This window comes from Aulonocara sp. 'chitande type north' Nkhata Bay, linkage group LG16 (genome assembly GCF_057382095.1).
Source record: "Aulonocara sp. 'chitande type north' Nkhata Bay isolate Kocher_YH1m ecotype deep benthic linkage group LG16, A_spYH_male_GT1.1, whole genome shotgun sequence".
NCBI lineage: Eukaryota > Metazoa > Chordata > Actinopteri > Cichliformes > Cichlidae > Aulonocara > Aulonocara sp. 'chitande type north' Nkhata Bay.
Genome location: NC_141359.1, coordinates 315747 through 339871, shown reverse-complemented (window position 1 = coordinate 339871; position 24125 = coordinate 315747). Strand labels below are relative to the sequence as shown.

Genomic DNA, 24125 nt, shown 5'->3' with positions numbered 1-24125 from the left:
TGATCAGTGCCAAACATGGAATGATGCAGTGGCACAGCGTAAGGTCATGTGTTAGTGGCGGGAACAGTCATATGGTTATTGTTCATGTGTCCAACAGCAGAGGGGAAGAAACTGTTCTTATGGCGAGAGGTTCTGGTGCGAATGGACCGGAGCCTCCTGCCTGAGGGGAGCAGGTCAAAGAGACTGTGTCAAGGGTGAGAAGGGTCAGCTGAGATCCGAGCTGCACGCCGCAATGTCCTGGAGGTGTACAGGTCCTGCAGAGATGGGAGTCTGCAGCCAATCACCTTCTCAGCAGAGCGCACAACATGCTGCAGTCTCTGTTTGTCCCTGATAGTGGCTCCAGCGTACCACACGGTGATGGAGGAGGTGAGGATGGACTCGATGATTCCGTGTTGACAGGTTGAATTTCTTCAGCTGCCTCAGGAAGTACATCCTCTGCTGGGCTTTCTTAATGACGGAGGTGATGGTGGGCTCCCACTTCAGGTCCTGGGTGATGGTGGTACCCAGGAAGCGGAATGAGTCCACAGAGGTGATGGGGGTGTCAGTCAGGATGATGGGGGGGAGTGGGGCTGTGTGCTTCCTGAAGTCCACAATAATCTCCACTGTCTTCTGGGCATTTAGCACCAGGTTGTTGTGGCTGCACCAGGACACCAGACGTTCAACCTCCCTCCTGTAGGCAGACTCATCCCCGTCCGAGATGAGCCCAATAACGGTGGTGTCATCTGCAAACTTGATTAGCTTGACAGACTGGTGGGTGGAGGTGCAGCAGTTGGTGTACAGGGAGAAGAGCAGAGGAGAAAGAACACAGCCCTGAGGGGAGCCGGTGCTGATGGTCCGGGAGTCCGAGACATTCTTTCCCAGCCTCACATGCTGCTTCCTGTCCGTCAGGAAGTCAGTGATCCACCGGCAGATGGGATCAGGCACATTCATCTGGGAAAGCTTGCCTCGGAGATGGTCTGGAAGGATGGTGTTGAAGGCAGAGCTGAAGTCCACAAACAGGATTCTGGCGTAGGTTCCTGGGGAGTCCAGATGCTGCAGGATGAAGTGTAGGGCCATGTTGATGGCGTCGTCTACAGACCTGTTGGCTCTATATGCAAACTGCAGGGGGTCCAGGAGGGGGGCCGTGAGGGTCTTGAGATGGGAGAGAACTAGGCGCTCAAATGACTTCATGACCACAGATGTCAGAGCCACGGGTCTGTAGTCATTTAGTCCAGTGATCCTAGGTTTCTTGGGGACAGGGATTATGGTAGAGGACTTGAAGCAGGCAGGCACATGACATGCCTGCAGTGAGGAGTTGAAAATGCCAGAAAACACTGGGGCCAGCTCGTTTGCACAGTGTCTGAGGGTGGCAGGAGACACGCCGTCTGGGCCGGGAGCTTTTCGAGCATTCAGACTCTTAAACTGCTTCCTCACATCTGCTTCATGAATATGAAGAGTTGTGGTGGGAGGAGGTGGTGTGAAATCCTCTTTTGTGTGGGGTGAGGAGGGGGGTGTTGTAGGTGAACAGTTTGAAGGTGGTGATGGCTCTATGGAGGGGGGAGAGGTGGGGGAATTAGTGTCCAAAGTGCCTCTATTGTTGGGGCCGTTGGAGGTGTGAAGGCTGCCTGATGGCTCGTCAAAACGGCAGTAGAAGTCGTTAAGGGTGTTGGCTAAGAGCAAGTCATCAGTGGAGTGGGGGGTTTTAGGCTTGTAGTTGGTGATATTCCTAAAACCTTTCCACACAGAGGCCGAGTCATTCTCTGAGATCTGCTGCTGCATCTTCTCAGAGTGCTGATGTTTAGCAATGTCCACTTCTTTAGTGAACCTGTACTTGGCCTCTCTGTAGCAGTCCCTGTCTCCGCTTCTTAACGCCTTTCTCTTTTCCAGCCACAGCTTTTTGAGTTTAGGAGTAAACCAGGGTTTGTCATTGTTATAACTCACCCTGGTGCGTGATGGCACAATGCTGTCCTCACAGAAGTGGATATAGGAGGTGACAGTGTCCGTAAACTCGTCCAAGCTGTTAGAAGCAGCCTTCATTGTGTCCCAGTCTGTGGTCTCCAAACACGTGCGAAGCTCCTCCACAGCCTCGTTGCTCCACAGTTTTTTAGTCCTCACAACAGGTTTGGAGAGCTTCAGCCTCTGTCTGTACGCGGGGATTAGGTGGATCATGACGTGGTCAGAAAGTCCGAGTGAAGCGCGGGGCACCGCGCGATAGGCCCCGCTGATCGTGCTGTAGCAGTGGTCTAATGTCCTCTCCTCTCTGGTCGGGCATTTAATATACTGCTTATATTTCGGAAGCTCATGGCTCAGATTGGCTTTGTTAAAGTCCCCAAGAGCAATGATGAGAGAGTCCGGGAATGTCCGCTCCATGTGCAGTATCTGCTCCGCGAGTGCGCACTGAGCTGCCTGCGCATCCGCGTCTGGCGGGATGTAAACAGCGGCCAGGATGAATGAAGCAAACTCCCGCGGAGAATAAAACGGTTTGCAGTGAATAAAAAGATATTCCAGAGAGGAAGAGCAGTGCTGAGCAATCACTGTCACATCTGTGCACCAGCCACTATTGATGTAGAAGCAGACACCTCCACCTTTTGTCTTACCGGAGAGAGCGGCCTGCCGGTCCGCGTGCAGCAGATGGAAGCCCTCCAGCTTGAGCGCGCAGTCTGGGATGTTCTCACTGAGCCACGACTCCGTAAAACATAAGACACAGGAGGAGGCAAAGTCTCTGTTCATGCTTCTCATCAGGGCCAGTTCGTCAATCTTATTCCCGAGTGAGCGTACATTAGAAAGGAAGATCCCAGGAAGAGCAGTTCGCGGTCCGCGTCTCCTCAAACGCACGAGTGCGCCGGCTCGCTTCCCTCTCTTTCGGCGTCTCGCTTTCCTGGTCAGAGTCTGCAGTAAATCTGCCGCAGATGCGACAAATATTGGAAATAAATCCACAGGCGTTGTAGTCCTGTAGTTAAGGAGCTCTTCTCTGGTGTAAGAGTATCCAGAGGAGTGCCCAGACACAGAAGAAATGCACAAAAACAAAACAAAAGTAACGCACTGAAGCACCAGGGCATCCATACGCGGCGCCATCTTGGTTTTAATGTAGATAATATAAATATATAAACATTTCAAACAATTTCCAGTGACAAGATATGCTACAAACTTGTAAATATTAATTTTTGCTTCAAATGGCACAGCAGCCTCAGAGAAAACATTAGAACAAGGCATCTTCATTATATGTGCATACAAGGCAGCTCAGTTTACCATAAATTGTATGGGTGTGCATCTATTTCTGCATATTTAGCAAAAATATGCCATTTCTTCACTCAGTGAGGTTATGGTTAAGCTTCAGCAGCAGTTTGCTCTCAAGGTTCTTTCTGTGAAGCTGTAACCGTCTAGCAGTGAACAGGAGTCCTGCATGACTGAGAAGTCCTTCACAAGCTCCAGATGCATATAGAGCTGTATTGACTTTGATCAACAGCTTCTTGATGTGAGGAAAGCCATGCAATAGATCCACACCTCCACTGAATGGACATGAAAGGTACCTCTCCAGCCCTGCTTCTGGCTTTCCTGACCCCATGGATCCATCATCTTCACCGTTCAGGCCGCTGTTTGTGCTTGCCTCATCCAGCTCTGAGTCTAGGTGATGTCTGATGAAGTGGAGACCTGTCGAAAGATGTATGGTTTTTGAAAGAATTAGGTCTGGTCATTATAGTGCTGTATACACTGCCAAGCTGCAGATGTTTGGCAAGAAAATTTGATCACACTGGAGATGCTTTTTACTAACTGTTGTTGAAAAACAAAATCTTGTCATTTATATCCCACACAAACAGTTTGCAATGAATTCCAGATTAAGTTTAAAATAAGAACGCGTGCAAGGCTAAACAGTGCTAGCCAATAAATCCTCCTGTTTGTCTGTTATTCTGGGGAAAGACGAAAAAGACAGTGATGGAAACCGTGACTGGAGCTGCAATGTAGCCTCTAATCTCAATTGTACGTTTGTACGATATAATATTTATATTGTACGAACGTGATAATTATGTATATTGTAATAACATGATATTATATAGTTCAAATGTGAAAGGTATATTGTACAAACATGAAAAGTATATTGTTAGAACAATATACTTTACACGTTATGACATGATATAACTCTATTTTTCTTTTGCCTGGGTGGCAGCCCTACGCTTCCGTACTACTCTTCCATATCCGAGGCTTTTCATTGTGGCCTACACTCACGCGCGTTTCAGGTGTTTTGGCGTTTTCGCAACGCAAATCTGCTTCCGAATTTTCGCGGGAGCCGCAATCGCGGGTCATCGCGCCTTTCCATTGACTTTACATGTAAGCCTGACGCTCTGCCTGCCTCTATTGTGTTCGGTGTGAACACACCGTTAGACAGACATCCAGCTAACCACAGCTAAAAAGATATTTAGAGAAAACTTACCGTTTCCTCAGGTTAAACAAGGTGGCACTCGCTCTCCTTCCGCAGCTCTTTCTGTTGCGCCTGCTCCCGCTGGGTGGCCACCATCTGGGCCAGCTCCTCCCTTCCCTACCTCCAATAAAGACCCGCCTCCTGGGTTTTGGCACCAGTTTGGTGTGAATGAGACACGGCAGGTCCAGGAATCATAGTCTTCATCCATTTTATTAGACGCAGCTGCAGCTCTCAAGCTGCCAGCCGCAAATACACCACCACACCACAACCACCCACCAACCCCTAAATCCCTGTGTTTTAACAGGAGGGCGTGATTACGGATGCCATACAGGTGTGTCAGCACGGCACTGCCAGATCAGGATACTGACTTTCAAGTTTTTTGAAGCTTAAGCAATGAAATTGAAACATCTGGGAAAGTTTAATGGTGTACTATAAAGAAAGGGAAAACTAATTCACATTAAATTATGAAATATTAATTATTCCAGTTGATGAGAAAATAATGTTACAACAAAACTAAATGCATCAACAGGTTTACCATTCATTTGACTATTTCAAAAAATAAAGTATTTTTTTAATTTATTGTACTCTATTAAATTAATTTCAATTATTTTCAATCAATCAATCAAAGCTTTATTGGCCACATGCAGGTAGCCCTGCAGTGGAATAGGACCCCTCCCCCGACCTTAAACACACAACACAGACATTACATGGGGATACAAGTCGGAGATCGGTAGCAGTACAGAAAAACACTGAAATGTACACCACAATTCGAAAGTACAAGATAAAAAATATAAAAAAAAAAGATGTAAAAAAAAAAAAAAAAAAAAAAAAGAAAGTACAAGAGGAAAAAAATGAGACCTCTACTCATGCTATGCTCCCATGGTAGGACAGCACGAGAACAGGAAACAAAAAAACTCCTCTGCACAAAAAGCACATAAATGTCCACAACACGACATTATGAAACACGTGACAAGCCATAGGGTTGGGTGGGGGGTGAGGAGTAATCCGAAGCCAGCATAGCAGCCGCCCTGCTCAGCACTACCATTCCAGCACGGGTGCAGACCCGCCATGTTCCCCTGCAGGAAACAAGCGTCGAAGGCGTTTGGAAAGGGAGGGGGGATGAGTGTGTACATATCAGTGTGTATGTATGTGTGTGCGTGTCCAGAATTCAGCTGAGACAGTGTCCTTCGCCCAGCCAGGCTAAGTAAACAGTCTTCCAGCCAACCCAGGTGGCCTTGAATAGGGTGGGAGGAACAGTCTAAATACAGTCGTTATCAGGGAGTTGTTGTTCGGCTCCAGCCTTGAGCTCTCAGCTGGCGCCGAAGGGATAGCCGAGTTATGATTCAGTTCAGTTCAGTTCAGTTCATTTTATTTCAAACATTTCAAACATGTGCCTTCACAATCATTACAAAATATCATTCCATTATTTGTTTGAAAAGGAGTAGGCTGAAGTATTTACTTATTTGTCCCTACCCCCTCAAGTTTTACCTCTCATTCATTTAATTTTTTTTTGTCTTAAATTAAACAAACAACATATGAAACATATGAAGTAAAACAAAACATGACATACATAAATCAAAAACAAGAAATTAGCAAGCCCCACCACAGTATAGTTTCTTTCATATGAAAAATACAGAATGTGTATATTTGCAGATACACAAGTTATGGAAAAACAACAAAACAAAACAAAAAACAAAAAAACAAAAAAGAACCGCAACACCATTACCAGCAACATTACCGTCCTGGGTTAACCCCGTTTTCTACATTCTTATACTTATTTAAAATTAGGTTTTTATATTTTACTTTAAACTGTTTTATGTTTTGACTGTCTTTTATTTCTTCTGTTAGACCGTTCCATAATTTAACTCCTGCAATTGAGATTGACATAGTTCTTAAAGTTGTTCTAGCACTTTGTATTTTTAAATTCCATTCCCCTCTTAAGTTATACCCACCTTCTCTTTCTATGAACAATTTACAGATTTCTTTGGGAAGCAATTTATTTCTGACTTTATACATTATTTGCGCTGTTTTAAGCTTCACCAAGTCTTGGAATTTAATAGCTTGCATTTTGACAAAGAGTGCATTTGTATGGTCCCTGTACCCTACATTATTTATTAATCTAATGGCCCTTTTCTGTATTATAGTTATTGTTTGTGTGTTACTTTTGTATGTGTTTCCCCAGACCTCTACACAGTAGCTCATATATGGCAGTAGTAAAGCACAGTATAAAATGTGCAGTGCTTTCTGATCCAACATATGCTTTGCTTTCCCCAGGACGGCAATGCCCCGTGCCAATTTCCCCCGAACATAAGTAATGTGTGGCTTCCAACAGAGCTTGTGGTCAATGATCACCCCAAGAAATTTTATTTCATTTACTCTTTCTAAATATACATTGTCAACACATATTTCTACTTTGATGTTTTTCTTTTGGTTTCCAAACAACATAAATTTGGTTTTATCTAGATTCAATGATAATTTATTTATATCAAACCACTTCTTTAATATCATTAATTCCTGTGTGATCATTTCCAAAACCTGTGGCAATTCCCCACCTGAACACAGTATATTTGTGTCATCTGCAAATATTACAAACTTTAAAATCTCCGATACTCTGCAGATATCATTTAAGTACATAATAAACATTTTTGGACCCAGTACTGAACCTTGAGGTACTCCACAAGCTATATCCATCAAATTAGATTTATATTCATTTATTTGTACATATTGTTGCCTATTCCCTACATAGCTTTTTAACCATTCCAAAACCACTCCCCTAAACCCGTACTTTTCCAGTTTTTTTAATAGAATTTCATGATTAACAGTATCAAACGCCTTCTTTAGATCTAAGAAAACTCCGAGCGCATACCTCTTATTATCCATACATTCCGTTATCTTTTCCATTAAATCTATCAGTGCCAAGGCTGTTGATCTGTTGTTTCTGAACCCATACTGACTATCTGTCATTAATTCATATTTTTCCACAAAACTGTCAAATCTTTTTATGAAGAGTTTTTCCAGTATCTTAGAGAACTGGGAGAGTATTGACACTGGTCTATAGTTTGTAAAATGATGTCTTTCACCGGTTTTGTAAATGGGAATAACTTTAGTAACTTTCATTTTTTGTGGAAAAACTCCTTTTTGAAACGACAAGTTGAATATATATTTTAATGGTTTTACGATACCATCAATAACTGTCTTTACCGTTACCATATCAATATCATTCCAGTCTGTACTGGTTTTGTTCTTAAGTCCTCTAACTATGTCATAAATCTCTTGCTCTTCCACTGCTCTTAAAAACATTGAGCTACTATTCCTTTCAATATTTTCACCAGTGTCCCTTTCTATTCCATCAACCTTTATTTCTTCTGCCAGTTTTGGCCCTATGTTTACGAAGAATTCATTAAAGCCATTTACTATCTCTTCCATGTTATTAATACTTCTTGTCCCTTCTATAAAGTACCCAGGGTAATCATTATTCCTTGATTCATTTTTGATTATTCTGTTTAATACATTCCATATATCTCTTGTGTTATCTTTATTGTGTTCTAACCTTTTAATGTAATACTCTCTTTTACAGGATCTCATTATATTAGTTAATTTATTTTTGTAAGTTTTATACTTCATTTCAGTTTCTATTGTTCTCTTTTTTATGAATTCTCGATATAGGGTATTCTTTTTTTTGCTGGCATTTTGTAGTCCTTTTGTCATCCATGGTCTTCCTGCATAGTTGTGTTTCCTATTGATTTCAATTACTGGGCAGTTTTTATCAAGTAATGTGTTAAATGTTCTTAAAAATCCTTCGTAAGCTTTATTAACTTCTGTTTGTTCATATACAATATTCCAATCTTGCTTTAAAAGTTCATTTCTAAGACAATTTAAGGTCTTCTCTGTTCTTATTCTTTTGTAAATAATCTTATGTCCAGTGTCCATTGTTCACTTTATAATGGCAATTATAAGATGCAAAGACTGGTAAATGGTCACTTATATCATTGATTAACAGCCCACTTTTTATCTTTCCTTCTATTATATTTGTAAATATATTATCTAATAGAGTTGCACAATGAGATGTTATTCTGGTCGGTCTTGTTATCAGCGGAAATAAACCGATGCTGTACATGGAATCAATAAATTCTTCTGTACTCTTATTATGATTTGGATTCAATAAGTCAATATTAAAGTCCCCACAAATAAACATTCTTTTCTGATTTATATTTGTAAATAAGTCCTCCATATTATCCTTAAATATCTCAATCTTAGATCCTGGTGTTCTATATATACAACTGACAATTAGGTTTTTCCTTTTTTCTATACTTGTTTCCACTGATAAGCATTCCATCACACCATCATGATGGTGGTTTTCTTTTATGCTGAACAGCTCATGAGAATTTTAAAGTTGTTCTTTAACACTCCGACACCGACACTGGTCTCTCCATTTCCCATTGTAGAGCCGCCAACTTCTCCATGATGTTATCCAGCTTGAGCTCTGTGGTCTTGTCATTCTTGTTCCCAGAGAGCCGATTCTGAGACCTCACGACAGTAGTGAGCTGTTCTAAGATGTTATCCAACTTTTGTTCAGAGGTGTTATCCTGTGCAAACTTCTTCTTGATGTAACCCAATGTACGTTCAGAGGTGTTATTCTGAGTATTCACTGCAGCTGTGAGTGTTACGGTTTGGAGGAGGACTCAAACGCAGGACTCTGGTTCTGTTGCTCACAAGAAGGGTTTATTTACAAGTCACCAGGTGTATATACAAGAATGTGCGGGGGGGTGTTATATACAGCTGAGTGGGGGGAGAAGGGGTCTCCAGGGAAGTCCACGGGAAAGCACGCGTTCTTCAGAATATCCACTCACACGATCACAGGCTCACACTCTGACACTGCCACACGGGAATCACACGGGGGAAAATCCAGGAAGCTCTGTAGACAGGGTTAAGAATGACGCACAAAGGAAAACACTCTTAACTAACTTGCTGTAGCTTGACTTCACTAACGCGTGGTAGACAACGATCCAACGACGAACAGCAGTCACCTCCTGGCTTAAAAACAGAGAAACAGAGAGGGCTGATCAGCGTGCAGCATGGCCGTGACAGTACCCCCCCCCCCCCCCAACGGGAGCCTCCGGCGACCCCCAGGCTTGTCAGGGTGAGCCGCATGGAACGCCCGCACCATACCCTGATCCAGGAGGGCCGCCTGCGGGATCCAAGATCGCTCCTCCATCCCGTAGCCCTCCCAATCCACGAGATACTGCAGACTACGCCCCCGGCGCCGGACATCCATGATTCTCGAAATAGAGAAAGCCGGGTGGCCATCAATGACCCGGGCGGGCGGAGGGGGCCCGGAAGGAGGGCACAGAGGATTAGAGAGGCACGGCTTCACTTGCGACACCTGGAAGGTGTTATGGATCTTCATCTTCCGGGGCAGTTTAAGGCGGACAGAGACAGGGTTAATCACAGAGTCGACTTCAAAGGGACCAATGAAAGTGGGAGACAGTTTCTTGGATTCAGACCTGAGTGGGACAAATCTGGTAGACAGCCAAACCCTTTGTCCAGTTGTGTAGGTGGGAGCACTGACACCTTCGAAGATGCTGTTGGACAGAGGGAACAAAGTGCTCACCTTCGACGGCTGGGAAGAGCGGCGGCTGATAGCCCAAGGACGCCTCGAAAGGGGACACACCGGTGGCAGAGGAGGTAAGGCTACCAGGCACCGGAGAGCCGCTTCGAGCTCCTGGCTGGCACGCTCCGTTTGGCCATTGGTCTGTGGGTGGAAACCAGAGGAGAGACTGACCTGAGCTCTGAGGGCACTGCAGAACTCCTTCCAGACACGTGACGTGAACTGCGGTCCTCTGACTGACACAATGTCCGTGGGGATTCCATGGAGGCAAAACAAGTGATTAGTTAGTAGCCGGGCGGTCTCTAGAGCAGTGGGGAGCTTAGGGAGGGCGACAAAATGAGCAGCTTTGGAGAAACGGTCCACAATGGTGAGAATGACAGAGTTACCTGACGAGACGGGCAGACCAGTGATGAAGTCAACAGCGATGTGTGACCAAGGGCGACTCGGAGTCGGCAGAGGTTGAAGGAGGCCAGAGGGTGGTTGATGGACACTCTTGTTTTGAGCGCAGGTCAAGCATGCGGAAATATACTCGTGGACGTCTTTGGCAAGGGAAGGCCACCAGGCGAAATGTTGGAGGAAGGTAATAGTGCGGTGGACCCCCAGGTGGCAGGTGAATCTGGCAGTATGAGCCCAATGTAACACTCGTGACCTTACTGAGGTGGGGACGAAGAGCAACCCTGGCGGGTTCCGGTTCTGTCCGCTGAGCCTCTCGAATAGCCGACTCGATCTCCCAGGTCAGGGCCCCGATTACACAGGTGGGCGGTAGAATGGGAGAGTCCCGAGTTGCGTCTTCAGAGGCGGCGAATTGGCGTGAGAGGGTGTCTGGCTTGACATTACGGGAACCAGGTCTGTAAGTGATCGTGAACTGGAATCTAGTGAAAAACAGGGCCCACCTGGCTTGCCTGGCGTTGAGGCGTTTTGCCGATCGAATGTACTCCAGGTTCTTGTGATCGGTCTAGACCACAAACAGCTGGACAGCGCCCTCTATCCAATGGCGCCACTCCTCCAGGGATAGCTTGATGGCTAGTAGCTCTCAATCTCCCACATCATTGTTGCTCTCTGCGGAGGTGAGACCGCGTGAAAAGTAGGCACAGGGATGCAGCTTACCTCCTTGCTGCTGGGAAAGCACCGCACCCACTCCAGCGTCCGAGGCGTCCACCTCCACAACGAACTGCCGGTCGAGATCGGGTTGGATGAGAATGGGCGCCGAGGCAAAGCGATCCTTCAGATGGGCAAATGCTTGTTGAGCCAGCTCATGCCAGCAGAAGGGAACCTTGGGAGAAGTAAGACCGGTCAGAGGCAGGGCAAGTTTAGCGTAGTCGCAAACAAAGCGCCGATAAAAGTTTGCGAACCCCAGAAAGCTTTGAAGCTGTCCATGCGCCCCGGGGACCTCTGGGAAATGTAGTTTCCGGTTCCCCGACGCGCCCGTAGGAGCTCATCCATCTTCACACATAGTGTAATCACATCAGACAGGGTCTTAGGAACATCTCTCATCATCAGTTCTCTCTTTAACTCATCACAAATATTATTCAAGAGAGTACTTATCAATGCCGACTGCCCCCAGCCAGTTTCTTCGGCCAAGGTCCTGAATTCGACTGAAAAATCCGCCATACTCCGCCTCCCCTGCTTCAAATTTAACAGTCTGTGGGCAGCCGCCTCCGTCGCCTCTTTCAAAAACACTTTTAAATTTGGTGAGGAAGTCCTCATAAGAAATGTCCGGGGCTGTTCTTAAAACAGCTTGCGCCCAGTTTAATGCCTGCCCGCGTAATAGTTGAACCATAAAGTCGATTTTGGCCCCATCTGTCTCATACGTTCTTCGTAACTGACGGAATTGTAGTGTGATCTGAGTCAAAAATCCACCACATTTATCGAACTCACCCGAGAAAGGCTCCGGCGCTGGTAACAATCGCTCTGGAGGTTCAGTGGAAGCCGGCGTGGGGGAAACAGGCGGAGCGGCTGCAGATGGATTTGGAGCCGATAGCTGAGGAGAAACAGATGGAGGGGGTGAGGGTGGGCTTACCGATGGTAGACGTTGAGCGAGGGCTTGAGTGAGTGCGGCCAGTTGTTGATTTATGTGCCGAAGCATGTGTTCGTGGCGTTCCAGAATTGCCTCCGGGGTGAGGACGGGTTGCTGGGTGGGATTTGAGTCCGCTGAGTCCATGATGGCTGGATCGTTATTGTTACGGTTTGGAGGAGGACTCAAGCGCAGGACTCCCGTTCTGTTGCTCACAAGAAGGGTTTATTTACAAGTCACCAGGTGTATATACAATAATGTGCGGGGGGGGGGGGGGGGTGTTATATACAGCTGAGTGGGGGGAGAAGGGGTCTCCAGGAAAGTCCAAGGGAAAGCATACGTTCTTCAGAATATCCACTCACACGATCACAGGCTCACACTCCGACACTGCCACACGGGGGAAAATCCAGGAAGCTCTGTAGACAGGGTTAAGAACGACGCACAAAGGAAAACACTCTTAACTAACTTTCTGTAGCTTGACTTCACTAACGCGTGGTAGACAACGATCCAGCGACGAACAGCAGTCACCTCCTGGCTTAAATGCTGCTACCCTTAATGAGACCCAGGTGTCTCATCTCCCGAGGGCGTGGGCCGAGGGCGTGAACCCACAGTGAGTTCCGGCCCGGCGAGAGAGAAGAGGAATAGAGAGAGAGAAACAGAGAGGGCTGATCAGCGTGCAGCTGATCCGCCTGGCCGTGACAGTGAGCTTCTCCAAGATCTTAACCATGCTGCACTCAGTGAGCCCATTCTGAGAAGTCATGCCTCGTCCCATCGTTTCAATCCCAGCGGGCAGCCTTGTGGGGGTTTGAACAGCCGGTTCCGCTTTCTTAATTCTTCGATAAGCCAGGGCCAAGCCAGCTCGTATCAACAAGAACCCTGTTACCCCCGAATAGGTAGATATCTTCAGCGTCCTCGATCGACAGTCCCACCAGGCACACGATCTTCCATTTCTGCCACCTGTCTATCATGTATTCGGCAGAGAAAGTCCCTCCAGGGCACTCGGGGTCTCCCGAGCCCAGACTTCTCGTTGAGAAGAGCGTGTCAATTGCATTCAGAGACCAGTTGACCAAATCCATAATTCTCTTTTAGGTTTTTAGACAAAGACTGTGAGAGGGTGTTCAAGGGAAAGTGAAAAAAAAAAAGCACGAGACAAGACAAGGACATAAGAGGCTAAGCAGGGAAGATAGGGGGAAGGAGGAGAGGAGAAAAGTGCGACCGCCTTCGCTGAGAGCCAAACAAGAAGTCAGTAGTATAGCTCATAAGACACATTTTGTTTCTTCCAATAAAATGTAATTGGAGTGAGATATTTAGCTGTTTGTTCTCCTTAAACTCCTGTCTGTCTGAGTGGTGTCTTTACTGTACGGTCTACCTTACAATACAAAGCTCCTTGAGGTGACTGCTATTGTGATGTAGTGCTGTATGAATTTAATTTAATTTAAAAATGGTGTAGGCCTTACAGACAATTGGGAAACTTTCTGGAGGAAACCTGATCTTTTTAGGACAGACGGCATCCATCCCTCTTTGGATGGAACAGCTCTCATTTCTAGAAATCTGGCCAAATGTATTAAACCCCCCAAAATGTGATTATCCAGAGTTGTGACCAGAAAGCGAAAGAGTTGCAGAGAGGCAGAGAAGCTTCTCTCCACCTGTTATCTCCCCAAAACCCCATCCCCTTAGAGACTGTCAGTGGCCAAAAAACAAAGCAAAAGTCAACAAAACAAAAATGATTTAAAATTTAAAAAATCACAGATAAAAAACAATATACTATCTGCAACTGCATCAAAGGGTAAAACAGGTACAACGATAATTTATTTTTTATTTAAGTCTCTGATAGTACATGAATTAATAATTGATTAAAAATTTCTTTAGTCTCCCATAAAGAAAAAATGGTAGAGCAGTATAATTATGTAAATTTAAATGAATAAATAGCGTCAGAATTCTGAAAGCACTGGTCGAGGAGGGGGAGTGGCAGGAATGTCCCACCGCAATTTGTTAATCAACCAAAGATCAAAAGACCTAACCCTAAATCAGAGTTTCTGTTTGATTTATCAGATTTGTGATTTAGCTCAGCTCAGACAAAATACTTACTGTGGGTGATTTTAGCATACATGAAGATACTAAAAATGACAGCCTCAATAAGGCATTTATTTTATTTTTAGACTTAATTGGTTTATCTCAAAATGTCATTTTGTCTTTCAAATAGAGTGTCAGCACAGGCGGATGCTTGGATGAAGACAGAAGACACTGAAAACATGAACAACCCAGTCAGCAAAACCAGACTTATTGAGATGTATAACCATCTGAAACTGCTGTGCTGGCCTAAAATAAAAGATCATCTGAAATCCAATAAACTGAAACCAGAGTTTACCAAAGCTCTGATTCAGGTACCATGAAAAGTATTGTCCTGTATTGTTTTTTGTTTCAACAAAAATTATTAATATTTATTGTGATCTTTATAGAAACAGTTTAAAGATGCAATAGAAGAAGTGGACAGAAAGAGGAAGCAGATAGAGGAAGTTTTTAGCTTAATTGAACCCAATAGTGGACTGACTCCACAAAAGGTACTAAACTTGAAGGCTGGAATAAAAAACCATATTGTTAAGGACTTGAGTTTTCTTCGTTTGTAAGCACTGTTCCTTGTTCCAGGTTGAACATTGCCTCCAGATAGCAAGTGAGAATCTTCAGATGTACCTGTACAACACCAGAAAAGAAGATCTTCTGAAAGTATGTCTTATATAACTTCCAGTTATTCACATTTAAAAGTATAAAAGTGTGGTCTTGAATTAAATGGCGCAATTGAGCAGCTTAAAAAGGTTACACGCATTTTTAGTAACAATACGTCCCCTTCAGACACCTCTCTTTGAACATGAAGCTCAGTACTCCCAGGGTGTGATGGTGAAGCTGAGACTCCTGGCCTCTGAATGCTACTGGTTGGGCTGCATGATGGCGCTGAACAAACCTCCTCTTCACCCAGACTGGCAGAATCACATTCCAGGGATGGACCCTTGGGATATTTTGCCTCAAGATATAAAGTCATCTTAACTAATGGAGAGGAAGAAAATTTAGCAACAAAGATAATATCTGCATGATTTTGAGAGGTGTGTGTCAGATATCACAATTTTACTGCAAAGCAAACATTTTTTTTAATTTACAATAATGTGACAAATATAACCATAAACTATCCCAAAAGGCAACAACTTGCAGAATTCATGTCTCTCAGAATAAACACCGGTAGTCCTACTTGAACTTCAAAGAGTTTCATAGCACCCTCCCTACATTGATCAGCTGTTACATATCATATACAGAAACCAGGTGCAATGATGAAATTCTGGAGTTGTCAGTAACTCTAATTTGGATCTGAGTAATTATTAAAAAAAAAAAAAAAACATAAAGAAAAATCCTTTGTGACTGGCCAGTATATTTGTCACAAAATGCATGATTGGATAGAGAGTTTATCTCACGCCTAATGTGTATATTCATGTTACCTTTGTCTCATTATTATGTAATTGCTGTGAGGCAATGGTGCTAATCACCGCTACCATGCTGCCTACTTCTGTACTTGTCTACTCTAAATTTACTGATCACTCAGAGAGTTTCCATCTTCAAGTCAACTTTCAACCATACATTCATCCATATCTCTCCAAAGACACCCTCTGACTCTGTATGATGTCTGTTCCTTATCTGCACCATAGTAACTTTTATGCTAATTTTACACTGTTGTGTTGGAAACGGAAACAGTTCAAATAACAGTGTCGAGTTTCTCCTTTAACACTGTCTCCACTGTCCCATAAAGAAATCATTTAAAAATATACCGAGACGGGAAATGTACAGATTCAATGGTGGTTTTGAAACCACAGTTTTCCTTTATTTGACCCTCACTGAGAAATCTAAAATCCTTCTCTCTCTTTTTGCCTGTCCCATTTGGTTCTTTAGCCATCAGAATTATTGTCTGAAAGCCAAGAAAGATGTCCAACGGATTTACTTTACCAAGTGGATCATCACAGCCTTGCCTTATTGGCCCATTTGCTTGACCTTTGTTATTATTGTTTATTTATTTAATTTTATTTTCAGTTATTACATACAGGACAGACATGACTTGGGGATAGGAAAGGGACAAACAAAGGAAGAAAGAGAGGGAGGGACAGAAACACAAAGGGGAAGAGGGACAGTGAGAAAGGACATTTAAAAAGAAAAAATCTCCTGGGTCACCTGTTGAGAGAAATAAAGAAAAAAAATCTAGATTGTTGCGATGGTGTTGTGCTTATTATGTTGCCCTCTTTTTTCGCTTTTTTCGCTTTTATTCTCTAAGTGTAAAGAAGAGTAGATAATAATTTAGACTAATAATTTAATAATTTAGACTAAATATTCAATGTTATTGTGTAGTACGCAAGACCGACAGTGCACAATGTGCTTCAAATCCAGGTTGAAGACTCACCTGTTCTCAGCTGCATTTGAATAAAGCACCAAATCCACACTTTAAGCTTAAATTTCAAAACTTACATTTAACTACTGATTTTATCTACTGTTCTGATTTTATCTGTTTTGATTTTATATACTGTTTTGTTTGTTTGTTTGTTTGTTTGTTTGTTTGTTAATTAGTTAGTTAGTTTATTTGCTTGTTTTAATCAATTTTAAATCATGCTTTTTATTTGTTCTTGTTTCTAATGTCTCTGTAAAGCACTTTGAATCACCTTGTTGTTGAATTGTGCTATACAAATAAACTTGCCTTGCCTTGCCTTGCCTTGAGGTAGAAACCAAGAAAGGTGTAGTTTGTGTCTGTGTGCACACCTGTGTGGATCTGGGTGCTTGTCTCCATGTAACGGTCTGCCAGGGGGTGTGGGGAGCCATAGCCCCGTACCCCAGGGCATTAAGCAGGCATGGATGAGATCTAGCCCCCAGACATCCAGAGGCCCCATAGTGCGAGAGCCCAAAGAGGACCACCGGACGGGTATCCATGCCACCCTCCTGGGAAGAGCTCAGGAGAGCCCCAGACTAGGGGTCACCCAGCAGCCACGGAGCAGAAGTCAGAGGGGGCTGCAGTAACGTGCCCGTGGGCTCTGCAGACAGCCAGCCGTGCCAGAGTGGACTGTGCCACAGGCCCAGAGACCTGGGGGCCCCCACCCCCTGGAAAGGGCCAGACCATGCCATGAGCCGGTGCATACCTGAGTGCCCAGCCAAGAACCACCAACACACCGACGTGTGAGGGCATCAGGAACCGGCAGGGAGTGTGTTGAGGGGAGATGGGCCTCCATACATTGGAGAGCCTGAGATGTTCCAAGAGAGGTGGAGTCTAAGACCCAACCTGACATATAGACACAGACAAACAGGCACACACAGATACAAACGTGGATTTCTACACTTATGCAAACATAGACAAATTCTTGGCACTGGCCCAAAGAGGAGACAGACACAGATGGACATTGTTGATATATGACGCGTTTATTAAAATACTGAGTGTTTATTAAAACACTCAACGCCAAAAGAAATCGAGGATTTATTAAAACTGCTGACAGTTTTAATAAATCCTGCGACGTTGCTTGTACTATTGAAAATTACTTTATCCATAAAAACCACATAAACACTCATTGAGTCATGGTCCTGCGTCCATGACTCAGTGATTTTGTGTTTGTGTTCTTTATTGTTATTATTCTCATTATTATTCATGGGCTGTTTTGGGATGGTTTGTGTTTTGGGATTTTAGATACTGGGTTCTGGGTTTGTGCTCCCTCTATTGGTCCCTGGTGTTAGTGTTCCCCTGTCTCGTCAGGTTAATCAGGTCCAGCTGTGTCTCCCACAGGTGTGTGATTTCCCAGTGTCTCTCTGTGTACTTATAGTGTGTGTTTGCCTCTGTTCCTCGTCGCGTCGTCTGTGTTCATACTCCCCTGCGTGCTCTCCCTGCTGTTTCTCCCTTCATGTTCAGGTTTGCTACTCCTTGGTGTAGTTTCTCCCAGTTTAGTTCATCCTTAGTTCTGTTTTGCCAATCTCCACTTTATGTTTGGTATTGTTAATAAATCCCCCACACGTCTGAGTAAGTGCTGCATTTGAGTCCTCCTCTCCACTCTTCACAGGGCTACTGACCCGAGCCGTGACACACGAAGAATGTATTTGTACAACTAGACTGTTTCTGCTTTCAAAACAGGTTGTGTTTGTATTCCTTTTTTTCATTTGTATTTTTATTGAAAAAGGACATGTTACAATAAAATACACTGGTATTATTTAGTCAAAAACATCTTTTTCCTAGTCCTTTGTTTTTCAGTCAAATAACAAAGTTTGAACTCGGTGGCTTAACAATGTGTACATAATGCAGCATATTTACCTTACTTACATAAAGTACATTTGATACATATTGTGAAGTAGAGGGTCAACCTGATGTTATACAGTACATTGGAAATACAAAAGTTCAGGGCGGAGGGGGGTGGACAACAAAGCAAATCCACTTATTCCACACTTTGTAAAAAACAAATTTCAGAATTTTCAAGGAGAATGTCAATTTTTCCATTTTACTTATCTTAAAAATTACATTACACCAAACCTCAAGTGTTGGCAGAGTTGGATTTAGCGACTTCTTTGTTAATGATTTTTTGCTGGCCTCTAATAGCTTGTAGAAGCTTTGCATCCCCTCCCCGGACAACACCAGCAACCAGGCCCAAGTACAAATTTGCTCAAGTTAATATTGCATTTTATTTCAAAGACTTCACACAGAGTTTTCTGAATTCCCAGCCAATAGTTTTTTGTTTTTGTTTTTTTAAATTAGGGCAATCCCAAAATTTATAACAATGGTGTGCTTCTTCAGATCCACAGTTTCTCCAGCATTCAGCTGTCCCATTTTTATATCTGGTTTGATGAGGGATTTTAAAAAATCTAATGATGTTTTTCCAGCAATGATCCCTCCAAGGTACTGAACTTGTTGAGTACCAATGAAAATTACAAATCCTCTCCCAGTTCTCGTCTGATATACCCATCCCTGATTCCAATTTCCATTTGTACTTAATATTTTCAGTAGTGTCTTCTCTTGCCTGAAGAAGCACATTATATAATTTGTAGATTGCCTTTCTCACAGAACTGTCATATTTTAGTTTAATTTAGGGTGACCAACCATTCTCTTTTCCCCGGACATGTCCTCTTTTCACGTTGCGTCCCACAGAGGACCCATGTGTGTGACGTCATCCCCGAACTGCTGCTTTGTGAGCGCTTGTTCTGCACTCACAGACAGGACGGACAGTGCGCAGCAACGTGTCTAATGATGTTTAAGAGATCCCAAAGCGCAAGTCCATCTTTCAGAAAAACTGCAAAAGAAATTTCAGTCGTACCGACCCAGTACTGGTAATTTTCCTTATGCAGATGAGACATTATTCATGTACCATTATTTAATTTCAGAAACTTTTAAGGTATTTTTTGCACTTGTTGACTTGTAAAACCCTATATGACATATTTTATTTCACAATTCATTAATCGCCCAGAAAAGGCTTTGTTTAAATATGTTAAATTTGTTTCTTTAAGCAATTTTTTCACGACTGAGCCAAGTGTTCTCTTTTTTGGAAATCAAAATATGGTCACCCTAGTTTAATTATCTTAAAAATTTCTGACTCAACTGAGTTGGGATTTGGAATATTGCAATAAGTGATGTGTCGGTCGCGAACGAAACGGCTCTTAGAGCCGGATCTTTGAAGTGAACGACGCGAGCCGGCTCCTTATTGGGAGCCGTGTTTTTTTTTTCCTTTCTCTCACCCTCTCTCTGCACTTTTTTTCTGCTTCACTCTGCATGCGAGCCTTGTGCTTTGCGCTGGGCAGAGGGGGGAGGGGCGGTAGTTACACTCAGTAGCACAGGAACAGAGCCAGAGGGAGAGAGAGAGAAAGAGAGCCAGGGACAACAACGTCACATTAGAAAGGTATAGTAATCATCCACAACTATTTTCAGTTGCAGATGATAAAGGATTCAGAAAGTTTATTCATGCAGACCCATATGACAGAGAATATGCATCTTCTTTTTGTTTTCATATTTTAATTTATATTTAATTGTGTTGTGGTTTGCAGCGTTTTGTGTTGTTTCACTTTAAATTTGTTTAAAAGGAAAAAGCTGAAAATGTAAATAGTTAAAAGTGTTAGATTATAATATTATTTTATGCCATGTTATACCCCTAATTAAAGATTGTGAATTATTATGTAGTTTTAGTTTGCATTATTCTCCTGAATTAGAAGAAGCTGACAACTATTGCATTAGTTAAACTGATTTGCATTAAAGTAGACTGCTGATTTATTGTGGATGAATGATATTGTTTTATGATGCATTATACTGCTGAGTTATAAGAAATACTGTTCGCAGAAAGTTATTGTCGTATTTGTCTGATTAGAAGAGAACAGAATATACTGGAGTTTTCTGCCCCATCTCAGCAGGAGCAGATAGACGGGGAGCCAAGGTCGTAGCTTAGGCGCTGTGTGAGAGAAAGCATGTGAATGTTTAGGCTTTTATGATAAGGTGGAGGCACCAGAGGCTATAAAAGTTTGAGCAATGCTCCTCCATTTTGAGATCTGATGCTGTCTGCATCAGTATCCATCTCCCACGTGTGTGATCATTAAAATCATCGTTTGACTCAACCCGACCGGACCAGTGTTGTTATTGTGGTTTTTCTCTTGTCTCCATCCCCAATATTTTTGAACCTTAACATTTTGGGGGCTCGTCCTGTGGTATTGGGGTGGAATTTAAAAGTTTGGACCGTCTGAGGTTGTTGAACGGACAGGCACGAGCCAGTGGTCTGACGTGAGTGGGCATAAGGTAAGGCACTACCTGTTGAATTATTTCCAAAGTGTGCCAAATTGGATATGACTAAATTAAAGTCTACTCACTGAAATTACTGGTAGAGGGTCTGTTTTGATTGTGATGAGGATCCGCGTGTGTTATGCAGTTAAAGTCGGCTAAGAGTCTTTAATGAAGTTGAAAAAGTATGAAAGAAATGCTGGGTTAGAGTCCCAAGGAAATGAGATAAAGGCTCAAGTAGTTTGGTAGGGAATTGGTCATGTTGTTGGTTAAAGTCCAAATTGGTTATAAGTGTGGTCCTGTGTGATTATAAGTGAGGGAAGGCTCCATTGACCTCTAGGTGGCACTTGCCTTAGTCAGACTCTTGTTTTAGGGTGTTGACTGTTGTTTCAAATTGTTATAAATTATTATAGGACGGCACTGGAAGATGCTAAGAAGCGCATAGCCCGGAGGTTACGCTCCCTCCTGGCCGTGGACGCGCGGTCTTGACCTGTCGGCGAACAGGGTTAGTTCAGTTTGGCTTATCTGTGGGGTACAGGGCATCCTGAAATAAGCTAGGAGTTAGATTCTCCTCACCGTTGGAAACGGTGTGATGTACTTTTTTGGACACAGTTAAATTGAGTTAGGGATTTTAGAAATCAGGCCATAGGCTGTTCTGGAAGAAAACAGATACTGGTTAATTGATTACAAAAAAGTGAGACTTTCTTCGGTAAGACCCGTTATTTTAAATTTGTCGAAATTTGTTAGGTGCTGAATCTGCCAGGCCTGTCAGTGATTGTAAATATAAGACGTCTTTGTAATATAAAATAATAGAGTTTTGTCTGAGCTTTGTGTGACCCTGTGTGTGACGACAGCGCACTGCAGCGCTGCGAGCTATTTTTAGACTGTGTGTGAACATGCAAATGAGCTGTGACGCGCACAGAGGACTTTTGTTGCTGTTGTCAAGGTTCGAGTTTTTGAGGAGAAGACAAACGACTGCATGGTCTCTCAGTAGATGTCAAAATAGTGATTTTTATTATACATATGTACATATGGGGAAGATGAGCATCACAAGCCTTTAACCCTTTAAGACCTACCATAGAACCAAGTCTGCTGTGGAGCCATTTTTGGGAGCATTTCAAGTTGCTATACATCAATACAACCATTATACCCCAGATTTTAATAATATGTATTCATTAAGTGCATAGTAATTACATAAATTGCAAAAAAGTGCAATAAACTACAAAAAAATTGAAAATCGTTTTTGCTTTTTTAACATATATTTGTAGTTAGAGAAATTTAAGAGGCTTATCCCTCAAAACTGTAAATACAAAAAAGTTGCACAAAATAGTTTCCCACCACAGGAAATTTATTTTGAGTGTCTTCATAGTTTTATTTTTGAAATACACCAATTTTTATACACTGCAGGAAAAACGAAAATAAATATTATACTGTAAATTTACAAAAAAGCAGCATATGCATCAAAATAAACTATTTCCAGCAGTGCAATATGAGTCCTAAGCATCCCAGAAACGACACAGAAAGTCATAAAGTCAAAGATAACTTTTAAAAAGACCAGTATATGCCCTGAGGCCCTGATCATAAAAAAGACTACATTTCCGCGAAAATGACGTCACTTCCGGTTTCGGGCAGGTAATGGCGGAAATGCAAAAGTTCGCGCTGACGTCTATTCCAACGAAGGAAGTGTTATGAACAGCTGATCGGATTGGCAAAGCGTTTTTCTGGAATACTATGTTTTTGTTCCTGCAAGCGCTTTTTATGCAGTTTTTGCAAAGCTTTATGTGGAAGGAAACTGTGACCTAGGACAAGCTGATGGCATAAAATGTAAGTACAACTCCTCCGGTTTCATATGCAAAAAAAAATTTTGCGCTAGCTTACGTGGTTGCAGAGCTACTGGGATTTAAAAATAGTTACGCAAAACAGAGCGTGCCCGCTCCGACCGGCTGTAAAGGGTTAAGAGCCGATCTCCCCCGAACAGTCTCTTCACTAGGTTTTTATTGCAATGATGACGTCAAGTCACATGATAAGTATCAGTCAGTTCTCCCTTCTATGTCCTTCTATGGCTAAGAACAACAACATTTTCCAGATGTTTCCACTCCTCTGTATCTGGGAACATAACCAAGTGTGTATCTAAGTGTGCAGTTTTGTGATATTGTGAGTTCAGGCCAACCAAAGTTGAGTGTTCTCATATGACTTTACTGCGGCCTGACTGGACCCCCAGCTAAACTGGTGCTTTACTAACTGATAGAGTATTGTATCTAGAATTCTATTGTAGCAGATTTACTAAATGATAAGTGATACATGATAATATGGATGATAAACTGATGCAGACTAATGAATTAATGATGAAATAATAACAGTGCTTTATGAATGATATATAGTGACAGTAAAATAAGATGTTTTCCTCGATACTGTTTAGCGTGTTTTTGAGTTTTATAATTTTGATTTGCAAACAATGATACATGCCTGTAATTAAAACTCTGATTTTGCTGACTATAATATTACAAATAAGGTTTTGAATGACTAGGGTGTGAATGATGTTAGGTTTTAAAACTGAAACTCAGAGAGGACTGTGTTGGGAGACTGGCATGTAGTCTGCAGTGCAAAGGTGGGCGTCTTGCCGGCTGGTCTATTTAACAGTAATGAAAATGATATTAAATAAATCTCTCAGTGTGTTGATACAGGTGGCTACGGGCCTGGACCAACTGCCCCCACAAGCACAGCGGCCGAAGCAAATTATAGTAATGGAAACCAAACTCAGCAAGAATCAGCAGCTGTGGAAAAGACAGCAGCTAGCAGAGAATTAAAGGAGAAATTAAGAGAAGTTTTAACACATAAAATTGGGGCCAACAGACTTGTGGAGGTTGGGAAGGCGTCCGGAGCATCACAACAAAAAGGTGAAACAAACACACACAAGCAGAGTAATGTGAGAGAGAGGCACGTGCTAGAGAAATGCCTCGTTTGAGAAAAAACTTTAAATTAGCCCATTTACAAACGCACATACACGCAATGAAGAAACAGCTTACACCCATGAACACGTGAAGATTTTCCAGCAAGTAAAGCAGTGAAACTTAACATACACCTGTTGTTAAATAATAAAGTTTATCCACTACTAACAAATAAACTCTCTGAGTTGCAGGACAACAACTTAACTTCAAAAAAAAAAAAAAAAAGACACGACAAATTTAGTGGTTAATAAAAGTCAAATTGTGACATGTTTTCTGCTGATTGATTAATACAAGTGATTACTAAATGAAAGAAAAGTCCAATTTTTGTGCTTTTAAACATGATCTTAAGAATTTTAACATGTACCTGTGTTGTCCTGTCAGCTTGGCGGGTCATGAGTGGATTA

General features: G+C 42.8%; 1 protein-coding gene across 3 annotated transcripts in view; it reads left to right on the top strand.

Moving 5' to 3' along the window:
• Nucleotides 1-16754, top strand: part of LOC147310714 (uncharacterized) — a 28833-nt gene extending 12079 nt beyond the window's left edge. Inside the window, exons 17-21 of one of the 3 annotated variants that reach the window (XR_015125332.1) lie at nucleotides 14222-14402; nucleotides 14478-14579; nucleotides 14665-14742; nucleotides 14869-15116; nucleotides 15952-16754. Coding sequence is in view for 2 of the 3 variants with exons in the window: in XM_086266375.1 (XP_086122501.1) it covers nucleotides 14222-14402; nucleotides 14478-14579; nucleotides 14665-14742; nucleotides 14869-15060 (553 nt within the window). In the remaining variant the exon portion in view is untranslated. Of the gene's footprint in view, nucleotides 1-14221; nucleotides 14403-14477; nucleotides 14580-14664; nucleotides 14743-14868 lie in introns of all 3 variants that reach the window. The other 2 variants (XM_086266375.1, XM_086266376.1) reach the window with 2 other exon arrangements.
• The last annotated feature ends 7371 nt before the right edge of the window (nucleotides 16755-24125 follow it).